Genomic DNA, 22,779 nt, shown 5'->3' with positions numbered 1-22,779 from the left:
GACATTTTTCTTTAACCCTAGGACTCATAAAGCCAGTTATTTAGTTTCCATGGCATATAAGTAACTGAAATTACAACATACACACCCGAATGGGAGGCCAGTCTACTGCAGGGATCAAGACCAATTTGGAGAGGAGGGGGATAAGCTGATTACACTGAGCACCGCTCTTGATTCATACTTTATATTACCAACCCCCAAATGGATAAAAGATAGTGATGACCTTGGTGGGATTTGAACTCAGAATGTAAAAAGTCAGAGGAAATACTGCTGAGCATTTATGTTGCCACCAAGAAGAATAACCTAATTCAGTGTACCAACACAGAGACAGACTCTTCTCAGCCATTTCGCTAGCTGTCACTTTCCCTATAAGTTTAATAATACTCTACTTCCAAGTTGTTTTCTTCTTCCTTTACCTTTCCCTGCTGTCCATAACTGACAGATCTCACTAATTTGTCCACACAATACTGCAGTACAGGATATAATTAATTAGTTTTATAAAAAGCCAACAGAATATCAGTTTAATAGTTATACCTCCTCAATAAAATATTCTATGGTCATCATCATCATCATCATCATCATCATCATCATCATCATCATCATCATCATCATCGTTTAACGTCCGCTTTCCATGCTGGCATGGGTTGGACGATTTGACTGAGGACTGGTGAACCAGATGGCTGCACCATAAACTGTATGGGAGTCTGGCATCATCATCATCATCGCCGTCGTCGTCATCGTTTAATGTCCTATTTTCATGGATTGGACAGTTTAACTGAGGATTGGCAAGCCAGTAGGCTACACCAGACTCCAATCTGACCTGGCAAGGTTTCTACAGCTGGATGCCCTTCCCAATGCCAACCACTCCAAGAGTGTAGTGGGTGCTTTTTGCACGCCACCGGCAAGGGAGCCAGTCAGGTAGCACTGGCATTGACATATATATATATATATATATATATATATATATATATATATATATATATATATATATATATATATATATATAAATTATATATATACATATATGATGTATATATAAATATAAATATATATATATATATATATATATATATATATATATATATATATATATATATATATATATATAAATTATATATATACATATATGATGTATATATAAATATAAATATATATATATATATATATATATATATATATATATATATATATATATATATATATATATATACATATATACATATATGTATGTATGCTTGTACGTATCTTTGTCCCCCACCATTGCTTAACAACTGATGCTGGTTTGTTTATGTCCCTATATCTTTGTAGTTTAGCAAAAGACAAATAAATACTAAACTCAAAAATAAGTACAGGGGGTAAATTTATTCAATGAAACCCTTCATGTCGGTGCTCCAGCATGGCTGTAACCCAATGACTCAAACAAGTAAAATATATATATAAAAAAAAAAGGTTAATACAATTTTTCATTACACAGTGAAGGTACTTATTTCAAAACTCTGCCAAATATTTATTGTGTAAATTTTAGAAAGTTTTTTCTACCAGTACCAATCTAGACAGTTATACAGCTTCTAGTAGCATCACACAACACTTACTGATTTAAAAGATCTTCAGTCAGACTTCCTTCGTCTTCAAAACAACTGTCATCTAATAATAATTTATAGGTTTCTTGACCTGCAATAATGAAACAAAATTAAATCAGTTTTATGAAATACAAATAACAAACCAATAGAATTAAAATCTGAATAATAAAATATATTTGAATTTTAGCCAAAGATTTAAAATTTCTATTCATTAATTTATTGATGGTGAATTTACGTGAATTTATCAATCAATAACATTTTCATATATAAGTACTAAAGTTTTGTTTAATTTCCTTTTCTTTGACAGCCTGTAGAAGATGGTTTCATGTGGATGGAACCCAGGTAAGTCTGTTAAATACTATAGAATTGAGCACATCTATTTATTACTTTTCATATTTTTATATCTAAACAATGGTTTTACTGATATTAACAAGAACTTTATATAACAGGCATTTAAGCATTACACCTATTTTAAATATCCCTGTCATTGCCATATTTTTAATGAAATACATTACTTAGTTATGTATCTGATAATCCATTTTTAACTATAGGACTTGAAGTAGATAAAGCTATAGATAATGCTTCAAGTTTTGGTATAAGGCCAACAATTCTAAGGAAGGGGGTTAGTCAATTATATCAACCCTGGTGGTACTTTATTTCATTTGCTCCAGTTCACTCAGCTGTAGAAATGAGTTACAACATCACTGGTGCCAAGCTGTATCGGCCCCTTTGCCTTTCCCCTGGATAACAGCCGTGGTGTGGAGAGGGGAGGCTGGTATGCATGGGCGACTGTTGGTCTTCTATAAACAACCTTGCCCGAACTTGTGCCTCAGAGGGTAACTTTCTAAGAGCAATCCCATGGTCAGTTGTGACTGAAGGGGGTCTCCGCACATACATGTGTGTGTGTGTGTGTATGCGCATATATTTTGGTGATGTTTTTCAATGAAAAATGTAAATATCATGTTTTGACATAAGGTAAGGATGTTCAACATAAATCAGATAAGTTGATAGTACAGCAAATCACTATTTAGCTGAACTGTGACGATTATGATTTGGATTTTCAAATAATGTTTGCTAAGTTGGACATCTTTTGTTTATTCTTCTGTCTGTCATTGAAAGAATTGTTTTTATTCTGATCTGTTGTAATAAGACAAACATTTTGGAAAATGAATCATGAGTTATGAGAAATGATATCTACTTCCATCACCGGTGTCATCATCATCATCATCATCATCCTCACCACAACCATCACCACCACCACCACCAACACCACAACACCAACACCAACGCCAATGCCAACACCACCACCAGCACCACTACTACCACCACAACCATCACCACCACCATCACTGCCACCACCAACACCACCATCGGAATCACTAACACCACCACTACCACCACCATCATCATCATCATTATTATCATCATTACCATTATCATGGGCTGTTCCATAGTTCTGGCCATGGAATCAGTTTGTCAGTGCCAACCTTGAAAGTTGAAACCTTTGTCCACAAGGTCTGGGTACATGGAGTAAATATAATCATAACATAAACAATTAAATATTAGAAATAATAATTTCTTAAAGTATGCGTTAATCTCCATGTACCCAGACTTTGTGGACACCCTGTATAACATCAAATACCAGGCCAAAAATGAATGTTAATACAATCAAAAAACAAAACTTCATCTCTGGACTGACCTACCTTCATAAATAGATCTGGTGGAGTGTATACAGGATAATCAGGCAAAAGTTATTTTACTTCCCAAAGTCATCAGCTAATGCTTTGCCAGATCATGGTCATTTGTGGCACTCCGTCAGTTACAACGACAAGGGTTCCAGTTGATCCAATCAACGGAACAGCCTGCTTATGAAATTAATGTGCAAGTGGCTGAGCACTCCACAGACATGTGTACCATTAATGTAGATCTCAGGGAGATTCAGCTTGACACAGCATGTGACAAGGCTGACCCTTTGAAAGACAGGTACAACAGAAACAGGAAGAAAGAGTGAGAGAAAGTTGAGCAAATCGACCCCAGGACTTATTTTTTGGAAGCCTAGAACTTATTCTAAGTTATGGGGACGTAAACACACCACCATCGGTTGCCAAGCGATGTTGGACACACAAACATATATATATATATATATATATATATATATATATATATATACATATATACAACGGGCTTCTTTCAGTCTCCGTCTACCAAATCTACTCACAAGACTTTGGTCGGCCCGAGGCTATATGAGAAGACATTTGCCAAAGGTGCCACACAGTAGAAATGAGCCATGAACCATGTGGTTGGTAAGCAAGCTACTTACCACACAGCCACTCCTATACCAAATCCATTTATAAGGCCTTGGTTGGCTCCAGTTAATAGTAATAGAAGACATTTGCCTCAGATGTCAAAAAAAGTGAAACTGAGCTTAAAACCACATGGTTTGGAAGCAAACTTCTTACCACACAGCCACCCCTGCATCACAAGCCACTAATTTAATTTTCTCTTTCCAGTTCTCAAGGGTTAATGGCTCAGACATTTACAAAACCAGGAGTTTATTACTATTCGGATCAAAACGAGCAATTTTCAGCTGACATCATTGGTACAATAATCGTCAAATCCAAACCAAAAGATCATCATGTTAAAGTCAATAACCAAACTGGTTTCATTTGTGGTGAGTTTTTTGCTGTTTTTCTTTTTTTAAATATAATTTAGACAGTAGATTTTGACACAGCCATCTGACTTGCCAGCTCTTGTCAAACTGCCAACGCATGCCAACATGGAAAGAGGACATGGAAAGAGGACATTAAATGATGGTGTTGATGATGATGATGATGATGATGATGATGATGATGGAAATTTTGTGGTCAATACAGAATGATAATAAATTACCTTGCTCATGTAGAACAGTGAGAATCAAAACAATGACACGTGTGTTCATTCTCTATGAGTTCCAGCAGATTTGAATGTGAATATTATAATTACTGTTGCATTTCACTTTCAGAGAATGATTTTTCTTATCAGACAATATATGCTGGCAGCAACTCAAGTCGTTGATATAAGGGGACTTTAAGACACCGATGTTTCAACCTGGTTGTGTCTCTTCAGTCAAAGCTACTCCTTAATCAATGAAGCTAAACAAGAATGATGGCCCCCTTGTGCATGTTGATATCTACGAAACATATAACAAATTATCATGTGCACATAGAACAATGAAAATCAAAACAATGATGTACATATGCATTGTTAATACTTTCTGGCAGATTTGAAAAAGAATATGTTAATTACTATTGTATTTCTTTTTCAGAGGACATGTTCTCTTTTTCAGATGATGCATGTTGGTGACACATTTGACTCATTGCCATAAGGAGACTTTGAAACACTTGTGTTTCAACCTCTTTGTGTCTCTTCAATTGAAGCTACTCCTAAGCTGATGAATTGTGGTTCTTTTTTTATAGAATTAAGCAAACAAATTATTTGCTGATGCATGTTGATATCTGCCAGACATATAATAAATTATTATGTACATGTAAAACAACAAAATTCAAAACAATTATGTACATATTTATTGTTAATACATTCTGGCAGTGTCAGTCATTGCTGCATTTCTCCTTCAGAGAACATGTTCTCTTTTCAGATGACAGGTATTGACAATTCACTTGATTCATTGCTATAAGGAAACTTTGAAACACCTGTGTTTCAACCTGGTTGTGTATCCTCAATCAAAACTATCCCTGGGTTAATGAATCTAAAAAAAAAAAGAATCATGGTTTCTCTTTATAGAATTCAGCAAACAAATTATTTGCTGTCAATGAATTATGTGTGTCAACAACACACTTCATCTGATAATGTAGTTCTAGATTACACTTTATCTGAAAGAAGACAAAAGAAACCCACTTTATTGTCAGGCTAGAATGTCTTCAGCCAAAGGTTTTCTCAGTCATGCCTAACCAAGGTAAACAACAGCGACAAATTAAGGAAATGGTAATGATATTTGTATTTAACTTGTTTTCCAGATTTATTGCGATTAGAAACAAATGACCGAATCTGGTGGAACTGGATAGACAAAGACAACAAAATAAGCAGCTTCAATGAATTAGACAGATATATAAACCCTGTTGTGAAGCAACCGTTACTATGTTGCATAGGTAAGTCATATAACACCTCTCACTATAGATCACTAATGAAACTCTTCTATGTATAAATTCCATCTGTGAAACATTCACAACAAACTTCTAATCTCTGCTAGTAATTGTCATTTGTAGTGAATTAGAAAAATCATTAGAACATGACAAATTGTCTTGCAGGTATCAAGTTATGATCCCTTGCATTCTGAGTTCAGATCCTGCTGTGGTTAACTTTGCCTTCCAGGATCAAAAAAATAAAATACTAGCCAAGCATTGTCATCTTAAGGCATGAGCATTCTGAGCAGTTGCCCAGAGGCCTCAAAGGTTTTGAGGCCCAATTCTGACCTATTTATGCTGTGGTTTACTATCAATAAATAAACTCCAATCTGATCTGGCAGAGTTTCTACAGTTGGATGCCCTTCCAAACACCAACCACTCCAAAAGTGTAGTGGGTGCTTTTTACATGCCACCTGCACGAGGGCCAGTTAAGTGGGCTGGCAACGACCACGCTCAAATGGTGTTTTTTACATGCCACCTGCACAGGAGCCAATCTGGCGGCACTGGCAATGACCACACTCAAATGTTTTTCATGTGTCACCGGCACAGGTGCCAGTAAGGCAACACTAGCAACGATCATGCTCGAATGGTGCTTTTTATGTGCCACCGGCACAGGAGCCAGTCAGTGGCCCTGGCAATGATCACGCCCGGATGGTGCTTTTAACGTTCCACTGGCACGGGTGTCAATCAGGCGGTACTGTCATTGGCCACGTCAGCAATTTTGACTTCACTTGCCTCAACAGGTTTTCGCATGCAAAGTTTATTGTCCAATGAATGAAGGATACTCATCAGTGGGCTGGTTATACACCACTATCATAGGCCAGCTTTCTCTTTTCTGGTTTTGAGAAGCCTAATTTCTCAACATTGGTATTTAGACAGTGTATTCCACACAGTGAGATTGAACTCAGAATTATACTGTTGTGAAGAGAACTTCATACTGACATCCCATGCCCCTGTTTATTCTTGTCTAAAGTTGAAAAGCTGCACTTAGCCATAATCAGCTCAGCAGTTATTTTAAATCTCTTCTAAGGTTCACTTCAAAGATGATTTCACATTCTTTAATTATACTGAGTTCGTTTATGAATTTGATTTATTTTAATTAGTAGCTTCTTTATGTCATTACCTTATGTAATTATTGACATTGAACTAAAAATATATAGACTGTTTTTCAAGGAAGACTTCAAAAATAGCAAACCATTTTGTCTCTTGTCTTCTGAGCAGATAATAATAACAATAATGATGATGATGATGATGATGATGATGATGATGATGATAATAATAATAATAATAATAATAATAATAATAATAATAATAATAATAAATGCAAATACAAATAAAGGTAAAAATATAAATATATTGCTAGAACTCCAAAAATCAATAGGCTTACTTTGTGTCTTGTCTGAAGAATAGATTTTAAAGAATATTCTATAGAATTAAGATTGCTTTATTGAGGATAAAAACCAAACAACTTTATTTTGGAACCAAGAATTATTTAAGAAAGAAATAGGCACATGTATGATAATGTGAGGTTAAGAAGTTTGTATCACAACCATATGGTTTGGGGTTTGGTCCCACAACACAGCACCTTCAGCAAGTGTTTTCTACTATAGCACTAAACTGACCGAAGATTTATTAGTAGATTTGGTTAATGGAAACTGAAAGATGCCCCTCACATATGTATGTGTATCTATCTTTCTTTCTTTCTTTCTTTCTATGTATCTGTCTATCGTTCTATCTATCTATCTGTCTGTTTGTCTGTCTGGCGGTGGTGGTGGTTGATGATGAATATGGTAATGAATATAGCAGTGAATATGGCTATGATGATGGTGATGATGATGATGATGATGACGACGACAACGACGACAATAACGAGGAGGAGGAGGAGGAGGAGGGGGCAACGACTAATAACGATTATGATGATGATTGTAGGCTTGGTATGAGTAGCTGAATCTGGTTAGTTTGAAAATAAAAGGAGTGAAATATTTGGGCCAAATATGGTCAGTTTAAATGCTAAAGGATTAAATTCTTTGTTATTTATTTTCAGATAAAACTGACGAAATGGATGAAGAGAGCAAAGAGATTTTGAGCAAAGTTGGACTGATTTGTGTGTGTATAACAACAATTGGTGTTTATACATATACTGTGACCTGTATTCAAGATATTGTTAGCACTTGCACTGTGATTGCTAAGCCTGCTCCAAAGGTAAAGCATTTAAAATATCCTTAACACTTGTGCTGTCACTGGTAAGTTTTAGCAAGAACATATCATCAGTCCACACATCCCTTAACCCTTTCGATACCAACCTGGCTGAAACCAGATCTGGCTCTGAGTACAAATGTTTTGTTTTCAAAAGTTCTGAATTAAAATCTTCCACCAAACCTTAGTCACAATTTATGTTCCTAACACTAGCTTAATGATAACTATGTTATTTTACTAAATTCTTTGTTATATTTAAAATTAATTGAAAAAAACACAGAGCATCTCAAAATAAATAGGGTAACAAAAGGATCAATCATGAGTGTGAAGGCACATGGCTTGGTGGTGGTGGTGGTGGTGGTGCTGCTGCTGCTGCTGCTTCTGCTGCCGCTGGTGTTAGTGGCGGTGTTGGTGGCAGTGTCAGTGGTGGTGTCGGCGGTGGTGTTGGTGGTGGTGGTGATGAATGTAATGAAATTTTACTGACTTTCCTGAATGTTCTCTTCTAGAATCATACAATACACATTACAGAAGATGGTTATGAGAAGCATGCTATCACTATTCGGCCCCATGACTATGTCTGGTGGGTGTGGCAGAATGAAAAACTCCCTCACAATATTGTACAGGTAATGTAATTATTATTTTCTTTTTCCTTAAATATAACATAGAAGAAATCATACTTTAATTGTTGTTGTCGTTGTTGTTGTTCAGCTCCCAAGTCAGCTCAGCGCAAGCAGAGCTATGATCAATGCATTCCAACCATGACCATCTTGATAATTTTTTCAGACTTGTCCCCAAGCATAAAGCTGTCCCCAACCTCTCCTAGGGTTCTTAGTCCTGTTAACTGCATGGTGGTGGTGGTGATGGTGGGGGAGGGGTTTCAACTGTACCAGTGGCATAGAAAAAAATCACACAGTAAATGTTGTGAGCAGTTGAAAATGGCAAGGGTTTCAAGTTGTAAAACTCCTGCCAAAACAGACATTGGAGTATGATGTCCTTGAATCTATTAAGTCCTCTCAAACCATCCAAACAATGCCAACATAGAACATGGACATTAAATGATGAGAAATATACCATTGACAACATTACCCAATTTTTCCATTTTTTTTTTTTAATGGTAGAGTGTAACTTGAGAGAGATTTGGCTGTTATTTCTCACAGGTCAAAAGACCATGTCATAACTCCCTGGATATTGTAACATGCCAGTTTAGTGACTGGTTTATTAAGTTACACTTCATTATGTATATGTTTGTGTGTTTGTCCCCCCCACCACCATCGCCTGACAACCGATATTGGTGTGTTTACATCCCTGTAACTTAGTGGTTCAGCAAAAGAGATCAATAGAATAAGTACCAGGCTTACAAAGAATAAGTTCTGGGGTCAATTCGTTCATTTTAAGGCAGTGCTCCAGCATGGCTGCAGTCAAATGACTGAACCAAGTAAAAAGAACAAAAAATATATATACATACATATATATATATATATATATACGCTTTTACTCTTTTACTTGTTTCAGTCATTTGACTGCGGCCATGCTGGAGCACCGCCTTTAGTCGAGCAAATCGACCCCAAGACTTATTCTTTGTAAGCCTAGTACTTATTCTATCGGTCTCGTTTTGCCGAACCGCTAAGTTACGGGGACGTAAACACACCAGCATCGGTTGTCAAGCGATGGTGGGGGGACAAAAACAGACACACAAACACACATACATATATATATACATATATACGACGGGCTTCTTTCAGTTTCCGTCAACCAAATCCACTCACAAGGCTTTGGTCGGTCCGAGGCTATAGTAGAAGATACTTGCCCAAGGTGCCACGCAGTGGGATTGAACCCGGAACCATGTGGTTGGTAAGCAAGCTACTTCCCAGACAGCCACTCCTGCGCCTTTTAAAGCAAAAACTAACATCAGACGTATTTGAACTCGGGATGCCAGAACGAATTCTGCAAATGATTCTATTCGATGCCTCTAACAGCTCGGCCATATATATATATATATATATATATATCATCATCATCATCATCATCATCATCGTTTAACGTCCGCTTTCCATGCTAGCATGGGTTGGACGATTTGACTGAGGACTGGTGAAACCGGATGGCAACACCAGGCTCCAGTCTGATTTGGCAGAGTTTCTACAGCTGGATGCCCTTCCTAACGCCAACCACTCAGAGAGTGTAGTGGGTGCTTTTACGTGTCACCCGCACGAAAACGGCCACGCTCGAAATGGTGTCTTTTATGTGCCACCCGCACAAGCCAGTCCAGGGCACTGGCAACGATCTCGCTCGAAAATCCTACAGGAGCCAGTCAGGCGGTACTGGCAACGGCCACGCTCAAAATGGTGCATCTCGTACTTGGGGATGGTCATATTGCCAGTTTAGCCAATAAAAACACACGCACTGTATATTTGGTGTTAATTTTTATTTTTTTTTTTTCAGCTTTATATTACATTAATCTTAATCTTAATCTTATTTCGGCCAGAGTTCTTTCGTCACACTTCTGTGACCTCATCAGTGGTCCTTTGTTTCCTTCTTTCTTATGTGTGTCTCACCTTGCTAACTATCAGCCATTTTGTATTTTGTATTCCTATTGTATGTGTCTACGCATGCGTGTCCATCAATGTGTCTGTGTCATTTGTAAGTGCATGTGTGTATGGGGAGTGTCTGTATCACCTATATTCTCTGTTAATACGTGTTCATTTGTATTAGTTTTTATTTATTTATATGTTCATGTGTGTGTGTGTGTGTTTTTTTTTTTTTTTTTTTTTTTTTAATGTGTTTAATTAAATTTTGTTAACGTATGTAGTATTTAATTCCATTTGTTTATCTATGTATTGTATTATACTTTGTTCCTATTATTGGTTTATGGGTAACATGTTGTCACATGCTGTGGTTTGTTAGTGGCGTATGTTAACATGCTGTGGTTTGTTAGTGGCGTTTGTTAGTGGCGTATGTTAACATACGCCACTAACAAACCACAGCATGTGACAACATGTTACCCATAAACCAATAATAGGAACAAAGTATAATACAATACATAGATAAACAAATGGAATTAAATACTACATACGTTAACAAAATTTAATTAAACACATTAAAAAAAAAAAAAAAAAAAAAAAAAAAAACACACACACACACACATGAACATATAAATAAATAAAAACTAATACAAACGAACACGTATTAACAGAGAATATAGGTGATACAGACACTCCCCATACACACATGCACTTACAAAAGACACAGACACATTGATGGACACGCATGCGTAGACACATACAATAGGAATACAAAATACAAAATGGCTGATAGTTAGCAAGGTGAGACACACATAAGAAAGAAGGAAACAAAGGACCACTGATGAGGTCACAGAAGTGTGACGAAAGAACTCTGGCCGAAATAAGATTAAGATTAAGATTAATGTAATATAAAGCTGAAAAAAAAAAAAAAAAATTAACACCAAATATACAGTGCGTGTGTTTTTATTGGCTAAACTGGCAATATGACCATCCCCAAGTACAACAACATCTGTTTCAACACACGATTTCACATAAAAAATCTTGCAAAACAAATATATATATATATATATATATATATATATATGTGTGTGTATATATAGAAAAAGAGTGAGAGAGAGAGAGAGAGAGAGAGAGAGAGAGAGAGAGAGCTACACACACACACACACACACACACACACACACACATGGCGAACTGGCAGAAAGGTTAGCACGCCAGGTGAAATGCTTAGCGGTATTTCGGCTGTCTTTACATTCTGAGTTCAAATTCCGCCGAGGTCGACTTTACCTTTTATCCTTTCGGGGTCGATTGTGACAAGATTTGAATCCAAGTATTCAGAAATAGTGGCAGTTATATTGCACAGGGCCAGCAATTTCAGGAGAGGGGATAAGTCAATTACATCAATCCCAATACTTAACTGGTACTTACTTTATTGACCCCAAAACGAAGAAAGGCAAAATCAACCCCAGCGATATTTGAACTCAGAACATAAAATCGGAAGAAATGCTGCCCAGCCTTTTGTCCAGCATGGTAAAGATTCTGCCAGATCTCCACCATAAAATTGTGGCCATTATATTACCAATATAATTGTATAATATCTCATTTTTATCAAATATATTTTGGTGTGTAAACCTTGCCAAGACCTCAGTAATATTATATGTATTGTATTACATATATGAATGTATGGAATATGTTTATTGAGATGGGAGTTGGGGTTAAGTGATAAATCACAACAGATGACTATTTAGTTCTGAATGTACACAAAACAATGCCACCACAGCAAAATTAAGTATTAAACAGAACTTTCTTATTGAATACTATGTTCTTACAATGAAGATATTCACCGATTCAAGACTAGTTATATAATAAGACTTGTGACAATAAAAAATATACAAGGCTGTTAAAAGAAATAGAATTTAGACACAAAAACGTAGATTAATCTTCTTGACTTCAAGAAAAGGAAGCACACCTTGATTTACTACGTATGTTATATAATGCTGAGAACATGTTGTAACAGTGAAAAATATATATACAATGCTGTTCAAAGAGACAGAATTTAGACAGAAAACATAGATTAATATTCTTGACTTCAAGGAAAGGAAGTAGAATGTGATTTGCTATGTGTATTTTATATAAAGCTGGAAATAGGTTGGCCATCTTGTCTTAAGAATTGTCTGCACACCATGCTGTCTGGGGTTAAAGTATCACCACATTTTTTCTGGCAACCACAAAGCACTAAAACAGTTTTTGTTTAGTTTCTTTGTTATTTGATTGATAGTCGCAACAGTCGATTGGTAAGAATTAAATTCCTTACCATTCTCTTGTGCTACTAAGTTCAGACTAACCAATGACAGTGAGAAATTAAGTGGGTATTAACCAAACTTAATGCAAATAAAGTATTTTTGTCTCCTCAAAACACTATATCTACCTCCAAAACGCCTTGTAAAGTTACCTGCATTGCAATATTCTTTTTACAATAAGCTGTCAGAAACGTTAGCATGCTGGACGAAATGCTTAGCAGCATTTCGTATGTCTTTACATTCTGAGTTCAAATTCCACCGAGGTCAACTTTGCCTTTCATCCTTTTGAGGTCAATAAATTAAGTACCAGTTACATACTGGGTCGCTCTAATTGACTGGCCCCCTCCCCCAAAATTTGGGGCCTTGTGCCTAGAGTAAAAAAGAAAAGAATATTTTTTCTACAATAAGTGCAAGACCTAAAATTTTGGGGGATGGGGGCCAGTAGATTAGATCAACCCCAGTATATGACTGCTACTTATTTTATCAACACTGAAAGGATGGAAAGCAAAGTCAACCTTGACAGAATTTGAACTTAGAATATGCAGACAGACAGAATGCCACTAAGCATTTTACCTAGACCTGATAACGACTCTGCCAGCTCTCTGCCTTACCTGAATTGTAATATCAAAGAGTAATGGCCACAGAGAAGATATTCCCCTTGCCTTTATAAAAATACTTACCATCGAAATACACCTCACATTCTTATGTAATAACACACCTTTTCATTCCCCACTGATCCACTGTTTATATAACCCCTTATATTCACCTTCTTGTACCTTGAGAGTATGTTTTGGCATCCCATCATTACCATCTTTATCTCCCTTCCAGCTACTCTCACTAACCCGCATATAATGCAAAGCTATGTCTCTTCTCTATTGCAAGACACCTGTAACACAAGTAATTTTTATTAGTTAGATTCACACCTTTAAAAATTCTTGATAACATTTTAACCATTTAAAAAGGGACCTGTAATTTCTACAAGATATAAATATTTTAACAATTAGAAAGTAAAATTCAAACACAGTATAGCGGTAAGAACAATAGAGAAAGATTGGGTATTTACCCTTTCAAGACAAGAAAAAGTTGACAGCAGGCAGTTGTACCTGCACCTCAAAGATATCTGCTGAGTGCTCTACCATTAAGCTAAACATTCCCTGACAACAATCACCCCCAATTTTACTGCTAAATAATAGCTTTTTTGAATGTGGGAACATTTTATAAACAAACTTTGGAAGCATCCTATGTGTTGGTGTTTTACAGACAAGAAAATAAATTTCAAACATAGTATAGCTGTGAGAACAGCAGAGAAAGATTGGATTATTTACCTTCATAAGGTGTAAATACGTTGGCAAAATATAGGTGTAGGAGTGGCTGTGTGGTAAATAGCTTGCTTACGAACCAGGTTCAGTCCCACTGTGTGGCACCTTGGGCAAGTGTTTTCTACTATAGCCTCGGGCCGACCAAAGCCTTGTGAGTGGATTTGGTAGACGGAAACTGAAAGAAGCCTGTCATATATATATGTATATATATGTGTGTGTATATGTTTGTATGTCTGTGTTTGTCCCCCCAACATCACTTGACAACCGACGCTGGTGTATTTACGTCCCCATAAAAGAGGCCGATAGAATAAGTACTAGGCTTACAAAGAATTAGTCCTGAGATCAACTTACTCGACTAAAGGCGGTGCTCCAGCATGGCCACAGTCACATGACTGAAACAAGTAAAAGAGTAAAAAAGAGTAAATATTTTCTATCAACAAGTAAAAGTCTAAGAGTTGTAAATATATGAAAGAAAGTTGTTCTCTCATCAGTTTACCAAAGATAAACCTTGTTGTGCTGAGACTCTTCTACAGACAGAAAGGTTAAAGTAATATATAATTATTATGAAGACTAACAAATTTTTATCAATGAAAATTACTACTGCAGAGAAAAGAGAAAAAGGTAATTTGTGTTCTTGTCAAGAAAGACAAGGAAGACAACTCTGAAATACCCATTGATTTAAAACTGAATGGAAGCATACAGGAAGGTTTTAATGCTAATGATCTGTTTTTTCATCATGGATGCAACTTTTGAGTGATTAAGATTGTGGTGAGTGGCGGAAACACTACATTACCTATGTTAGTTTTCACTTAACTATGTCTTTTTTTAATGTTCAAGCCAATCATATTGGAATGTTGGTAACGTCTCTGTTTTGCATTTTTCCAATGTTGTGAGCTTGAAGAATTGTAGAGATCTCCCCTCAAGAAACTATTGGTTGCCTTGTTTATTCACAAATAAAGTTTATGTATGTGTATGTGTGTATATACATATATATATGATGATGACGATGGTGACAGATTCTCTCGTCATGAACAACAAATGAAAGTTCAATGAAATAAAACAGTAATCATGTTCTATGGACATACATGTGTCTCTTGAGGCCTGCTGATGCCATGCAAACATTTTGACAAATGGAACAAGTTGAGGACTCAGTCTTGTGAATTATTTACTACATGTTTTCTTGAGTGAAGAGCAATACCTGCTTTGCTTTACAATGGCAGGTAAGGCTTTCATTTAGAGGAGCAGCATTTTGCCAGCATGCCTTCATGCTTGCATGAAATTGGTCCTGATATTGGAGTCAACTTTGCTCAAATCCTTGAACCAAAGAGAAGCAGGACTGGGGCCAGGTCCTGCATTCTGGTGCTTTGTTTTCCCAAAATGAAAAGGGAATGTTACATCACTTCAGACTGTCTTTTATATTTATGTCTAATATTTTATTGTTTATAAAGAAGATAATCTATGGATTAATTTTTATTATTATTTCAACCATGTTTAGGTTACTTATTCCTATGAGCCAGTCCAAGGAGGATTCAACAGCGGAGCAGTCAGAGAGTCACCTTCTGCTTTTATGCATCAGTTTCACACACCAGGTACATATTATTATCAAAGGTACGAATATTTAACAACTTTTTGTCTTAATGATAATAATAATAACATTAAATAATAATAATAATAATAATGATAATAATAATAATAATAATAATAATAATAATAATAATAATAATAATAATAATAATAATAATAATAATAATAATAATAACATTGAAAAATACCTTAGGAATGAGAACCCAGGTTCGAAATTTCCCCAAGACACCTGAAGAAGGCTGGAGGCTGTATCAGCCGAAACGTTGTGTTAACAACAAACAAGATGAGGACAAATATCCGTCAAATGTAAATAATGTAAATAATGTAAATAACTTTTTGTCTTGTTTTAAAAACTAACTCTTGTTAAAGAAACTAGATTTTAGAGATATCATGTCTAAAATATCTTGATGAATTCCTCTGCAGTATCATTCTGTTGGAATTATGTTGTCATCCAAGACACCAGTACTGTGAATTTCAAGATCTAAGTCTTCAGTGATAACTCTTTGGTAATAAACAAAATACTAATCAAACAATGCAGTTACCTTGAGCCTCAAATTCCAGATGTCATGATTTTATAGGTAGTCATCACTTGTTCATTTGATTGCAAACAGATCATTTGAAGATGACGAGAGGATTGTGTTCTCCTCATCAAAATCAAACTGATAAACACTCTTCTGTGTTACTTCTGTTGCCAGCCATCACCTACTCTTACTTGTGTCTCATTGCTCACCCTTCATTCTGTTCACCATTGTTATTGCCACTCACTCCTCTACCAACACCACCTTCAAATATCTCTTCCTTTGCTCATCATACTTACCCATCATGCTCTTGCCCCTTCTTCCCTCTTTCCCATTTTGGTCCTTCTGATGTCTTATTCTCTGTCTGTCTCTCTCTCCCTCACCTCTCTCTCTCTCTCTCTCTCTCTCTCTCTCTCTCTTTCTCTCTCTCTCTCTCTCTCTCTCTCTCTCTCTTCCTCTCTCCTATCCTCCTTCTCAGTCATTTCAACAAATGTACACACACTCATCTGCTGAGTACTCTTTACTCTTACACTACTATCTCCATCTCAACTACCAGTTACTGCCCTTTCTGTGGTCTCTCTCTCTCTCTCTCTCTCTCTCTCTCTCTCTCCCCCTCTCTCTCTCTCTCCCCCTCCCCCCTCTCTCATCCTCAATCTATATGCCTCGGGTCTCTTACTGAATACTCCTGTGCTGATGGCAATGAGAAATGCACCCATTGAACTCTGTAAAGTGGTCAGCAATAAGAAAGGGTATTCAGCTGTAGATACCAAGCCAAATGACATGTATGGACACCAGTCTTTAGGGAGCAATAGCTCCCAATATGAAATGCTTTGGCACGGTGATGTCCCCTGCCAGCCTAAGCTACCATAGAAAGCAGACATCTAACAATGATGATGATGGCAAATTGGTTCCATATCATTTACTTTTCAAGAGAAATCTTACATTTTCGGGGTGCATCAGATACTCCAAGTTGTGACACAGTAATTTCTGCATCAATTACAGTATCTTTTATCTTTTATTATTTACTTGTTTAACCATTGAACTGTAGCCATGCTGGAGCACTGCCCTGAAGAGTTTAGTCAAACAAATCAACCCCAGTATTTATCTTTTAAAGTCTGGTATCTGTTCTATTAGTCTCTTTTGTTATTGAACAACTAAGTTATAGGGATGTAAACAAACCATCACTGCCTGACAACTGTGTTATCATCCATGTAACTTTGCAATTTGGCAAAATAATAACTGGGATTGATCTGTTCAGCTACAACTCTTCGATGTAGTGCCCCAGTATGGCCACAGTCCAATGACTGAAACAAGGAAAGGATAAAATATCTGTGCTTCTTTGAACTGAAATTCAATTATTTCACCAAGATTTATTTTTGTATATTTAGTTTCTTGATATTTGCTTTGATAAAATTACAGCAACTGAAAATTAAATTTCCACCACTGACAGTTCATTTTATTGAAAAAGTAACCAAAATATTCAAAATTTTCTTTTCAGTTTTCCAATTAAGAAAATAGGTGTTATTCAAGTCACAACTCAAACACAGGTAAAATAAATAAATTCTTCGAATGTTAAACACTCTTTTGCAAAACCAAATAACAAAAAAAACATATTGTTCTTATTTCTTCAAAACATTCAAAATTCTGAGTAACAAAAGCATTTCCTTCTCTCTCTTAGTTCCAACCATTTGATAACATTTCTAAAGTAAATAAGAATAAAAGCCATAAAGGGTTGTATTTTTATATTTTTTATTGAAATTTTTAATGAAAATTTCTAATGAAAACATTTTCAAAATACAATCTACATTTACAAACTACATATGATGACAAAAGAGGCAGAACTCAATATCATTGGAACTAGAGGACTGTATGTATTGAAAGACACAATTATGGAGACTCACATAGAGAACTTTGATTTTCTGTTACCAACACTTCTTCAGTTTCATACGAGGTGGTATGAAAAAGTTCTTGGACTAGTTCTGTAGCATGCCAACAGATGGCAGCACAGAGTTGCATACTCAGTGAAAGTTAGCAGTGACCTTCATGAAGCGGTGTGTTGAGTGACATCATTGTTTACTTTGCAAGTTGTGAAATTTGTGTTTTTCTGATCACATGTATGCTGTAGTCTGCAATTTTGTCATGGACAGGAACAAAAAGCCAACGTGAAATTTTGCATTAAACTTGGGAAGTCTGCTACAGAGACATTGAGCATCCTTCAGCAAGCTTACAGTGATGAGGCAGTGGGTCGTACACAATGTTTCGAGAAGCACAAGTGCTTCAAAAGCAGAATATCCCTGGAAGACCTGCCATGAGTGCCACCCCAGAAATGTGGTATTGTGCATCAAGAATCTATCCCCCAGGGCCAGGCCATCAATCGAGAGTTCTACTGCAAAGTTTTGAAGCATTTGAATGGGGACATTCAGTGAAAACAACTGGATCTGTGGAGCACAAAGAATTGGATTCTTCACGATGGTGATGCACCCTGTCACCAAGCTCTCCTCACTTGTGAGTTCCTCACCGAAAGCAACATGGTATTGCTTCTGCACCGGCCATATTCGCCAGATTTAGCACCTGCAGACTTCCATCTCTTCCCAAGATGAAAATGCAACTCAAAAGGTCACCGTTTTAACACCGTTGTTGAGATTCCGAGGGAATCGTGGAAAGTCCTCGACTCACTTACAGAAAACGACTTCCAAGCCAGATTCCAAAAGTGGTGGGAATGCTGGGACTGGTGTATTGCTGCACAGTTCGGATGGTGCTTTTTACATGCCACCAGCATGGGGAGCCAGTCAGGCACCACTCCATTTTCTTATTGATATATACTAATATATACTTTTGTTATTTACACCCCCTGTCCTCGTCTGTTGTTATTATTTGTATATTCTCCCATATATATATATATATATATATATATATATATATATATATACATACTCATGTACTGTTCTTGTGTTCACCAACTGAAATCTCACACTATTATCCATATTATGAAAGGCGGTGAGCTGGCAGAAATGTTAGCACGCCGGGCGAAATGCTTAGCAGTATTTTGTCTGCCGCTACGTTCTGAGTTCAAATTCCGCCGAGGTTGACTTAGCCTTTCATCCTTTCAGGGTCGATAAATTAAGTACCAGTTACGCACTTGGGTCGATGTAATCGACTTAATCCCTTTGTCTGACCTTGTTTGTCCCCTTTATGTTTAGCCCCTTGCGGGCAATAAAGAAAGGTTAGCACGCCAGGTGAAATGCTTAGCAGTATTTTGTCTGTCTTTACGTTCTGAATTCAAATTCCTTCGAGATCGACTCTGCCTTTCATCCTTTCGGAGTTGATAAATTAAGTACCAGTTGACTACTGGGTCGATCTAATCAACTGGCCGCCTCCCCCAAAATTTAAGGCCTTGTGCCTAAAGTAGAAAAGAATATTTCTATGAGGGCAGCAAGCTGGCAGAAACGTTAGCACGCTGGGTGAAATGCTTAGTGGTATTTTGTCTGTCTACATTCTGAGTTCAAATTCCACCAAGGTCGACTTTGCCTTTCATCCTTTCAAGGTCGATAAATTAAGTACCAGTTGCATACTGAGATCGATCTAATTGACTGGCCCTTCCCCCAAAAAATCGTGCCTTGTGCCTAGAGTAGAAAAAATTATTCATATTATGAGTCAAAATTTAAATTTAAATATGAATGCTTTAGTGTGGATGGTTTCACATGGCTTGATATTAAATAGATTAAAGAGTTAAACTGTAGCATTTCATTTAAACACAACTCATTTTTCTTCAGGTCCAAGAAGTATCAGTAAACATCGGGGACATCAGACCAGACCCAATAGTCATTAATTTGAATGACATTGTATGTTGGGTGTTTAAAGTCCCCAAATTATATGATCTACAGGAAGTTGATTTTTTAAAAAGAGTCATATCATCCGAAACAAAAGATGAGGAACTTGTCAAACGGTACAGCATCATTTTTCATATTTTTTTATCATTGGTCTCTCTATTTACTGAATGTCTAAGTTCACCATACTGAGTTGTATCCCTTGAGTATGTTACATTCCTTTATGGACAGAAATATTATGGCTTAGGATTGGATCCCATTGAACGGCTTTTTGACTCAGCGTCTTCTGTTGTAGTTTCAAGTTGACCAATACCTTGTGAATAATGTTTGGTAGGCAGAACCTGTACGAGAAGCCTCTAATGTGTGTGTGTGTGTGTGTGTGTGCATTTGGAGGGTGTTTGTGTCTCCTTGCCTTGACAATAACTGTAAACAAGTGCCACTGTTACACAAGTGATGTTGTGCATTTCCAGTCTTCCAGAGAAACATGTCTGACCATGGGAAAAAAATACTTTGCTTGGAAACAGACGAGGGTTGGTGACAGGAAGCGCATCTGGCCATAGAAAATCTACCTCAACAAATTCCATATATCCCATGCAAGCATAGAAGTGTAAATGTTAAAACCAGGGCAATTTATAACCAATTTTTCACATGACTCTCACATTTTAAAAAGATAAACATTTTAAAACTCACTGTACATTGATTTATTATACCATATAGACTTTTTATTTTTGTGAACTGTTAAACTTATCTACACTGTCTTTTTTTTTAGGCGTTGCATAGCAAAAGTTCTTGAAAAGTCTGGCCTGTTTCATTTCACCTCCAAATCTTTCTTAAAACAAAAGGTAAAAATTTCAAAGACAATGATTCTTCTTGAGTTTATTTAATTATATCCTCTGAACTACATTGTGTGTGTGTGTGTGTGTGTGTGTGTGTGTGCATTTGGAGGGTGTTTGTGTCTCCTTGCCTGGACAATAGTTGTAAGCAAGTGTCACTGTTACACAAGTGATGTTGTGCATTTCCAATCTTCCAGAGAAACATGTCTGACCATGGTAAACTATATCCTCTGAACTACATTGAACTTATATGATGTTATGGCAACATGAAGTTATTTTTTGACTATTTTACCAATGAAGAACGTTTGGTGCAAGATAGACCTGAGTGGGTAGCTGTGATTACTTTTATTTATTACAGTAGATTTGAAAAAGGTGGCTACCTGGCAGAATTTTTGTGTCAAACAAAATGCTGTTCTGTATTTTTTCCTGGCTCTTTCCATTCTGAGTTCAAATTCTACCCAGGTCAGCTTTGCCGTTCATCCTTCCAGGGTCAATAGGGTACCATGTTTGATGGCATGAAAGATGCCCGGGGCATATTAGACACACCCTGATTTCAGCTGTAGCATATTCAAGAAAAAAAAGCTTTTAATGTATTAAATTTCGTGGGAGGCCCAACTTCACACACAAAACTGGGTATAATTTTTTAGGCATTTAAAAAAGCCAAAAAGTGCATCTTATCATCATCATCATCATCATCATCGTTTAACGTCCGCTTTCCATGCTAACATGGGTTGGATGATTTGACTGAGGACTGGTGAACCAGAAGGCTACACCAGGCTCCAATCTGATTTGGCAGAGTTTCTACGGCTGGATGCCATTCCTAACGCCAACCACTCCGAGAGTGTAGTCAACCACTCCGAGAGTGGCATCTTATATGCCATTAAAAATGGTACCAGGCAGGTACTGGGATCAATGGTCTTGACTAACTCCCTTTCTTTCAAAATTGTTGGTATTGTTCCAAATTCAGAAACCATTATAGAAGGCTTATAAACCTACACAGAATTTAGCCCCAAGTTATGCATTGATATCTTTACAGACATTCTTCACACATACAGCCTAGGTACATTGTACTAGTCGTGCATTGCTTCAATGAAGAAAGTTGTCAAATACATCCACAGATAGGGATAGGATACCTAGTCTCTCTTAGCAGATACACAACAGCTACCCATATTAAGGAAATTGTCATGCACTAACTCTATTAACTATGGCCCTTTAAAGTCACTACAAATGCTTGACCTCACAATCTCTAGGGATCTCTCGTGTCAATGTCACATACATAATATTGCCAACACTACATCTCAAAAACTAGTCTGGAAAATTGTTCAGCTCTGGTTATATCCTGACTGTTACAAAGTTCTGGTGCAAGCTAAGTTAGAGCACTGCTCACATATATTTCTTTATTGTCCACAGGGGGCTAAACACAGTGGGGACAAACAGAGGGATTAAGTCGATTACATCTACCCCAGTGTGTAACTGATACTTATTTAATCAACCCTGAAAGGATGAAAGGCAAAGTCGACTTTGGCAGAATTTGAACTCAGAATGTAACGGCAGACGAAATACCACTAAGCATTTCGCCTGGCATGCTAACGATTCCACCAGCTCACCGCCTTACTGCTCACATATATGGAATGGTACTGCTATCACATATACAAACATTGTAATCTATATGCTGGTATCATGTAAAAAGATGGATAATCGTGTGGGCTTTTACTGACAACTAGAAGTGGAGAATATATTTTACATTGAAATTCCTCAGAATTCTCCTTAATAGCAATGACTTGCATATTTTTTCTTAATATATTCTGGCAGATTTGAATGTGAATATGGTAATTACTGTAGTGTTTCATCTCCATTATGACAAAAATGTATTCATAAATGTATTCGAGTCATTAGCACAAGGGATTAGTGACTGTTCTACAAGCCT

The 22,779-nt window shown here is 36.7% G+C and overlaps 1 protein-coding gene across 3 annotated transcripts in view; it reads left to right on the top strand.

The window, feature by feature from the left end:
• LOC106882604 (uncharacterized) overlaps window positions 1-22,779 on the top strand; it is a 169,185-nt gene that overhangs the window by 32,975 nt on the left and 113,431 nt on the right. For all 3 annotated transcript variants that reach the window (XM_089350389.1, XM_089350390.1, XM_089350388.1), the window contains exons 10-18: window positions 1,885-1,919; window positions 4,088-4,248; window positions 5,591-5,722; window positions 7,803-7,960; window positions 8,461-8,577; window positions 15,586-15,698; window positions 17,691-17,739; window positions 19,966-20,138; window positions 20,789-20,861. In XM_089350389.1, the coding sequence (XP_089206515.1) occupies window positions 1,885-1,919; window positions 4,088-4,248; window positions 5,591-5,722; window positions 7,803-7,960; window positions 8,461-8,577; window positions 15,586-15,698; window positions 17,691-17,739; window positions 19,966-20,138; window positions 20,789-20,861 (1,011 nt within the window). The remainder of the gene's footprint in view (window positions 1-1,884; window positions 1,920-4,087; window positions 4,249-5,590; window positions 5,723-7,802; window positions 7,961-8,460; window positions 8,578-15,585; window positions 15,699-17,690; window positions 17,740-19,965; window positions 20,139-20,788; window positions 20,862-22,779) is intronic.

The sequence above is a fragment of the Octopus bimaculoides genome, chromosome 4 (assembly GCF_046866305.1).
Source record: "Octopus bimaculoides isolate indiv1 chromosome 4, ASM4686630v1, whole genome shotgun sequence".
NCBI lineage: Eukaryota > Metazoa > Mollusca > Cephalopoda > Octopoda > Octopodidae > Octopus > Octopus bimaculoides.
The sequence above is the reverse complement of the archived record's forward strand: the minus strand, read 5'-3'. Positions and strand labels throughout refer to the sequence as shown.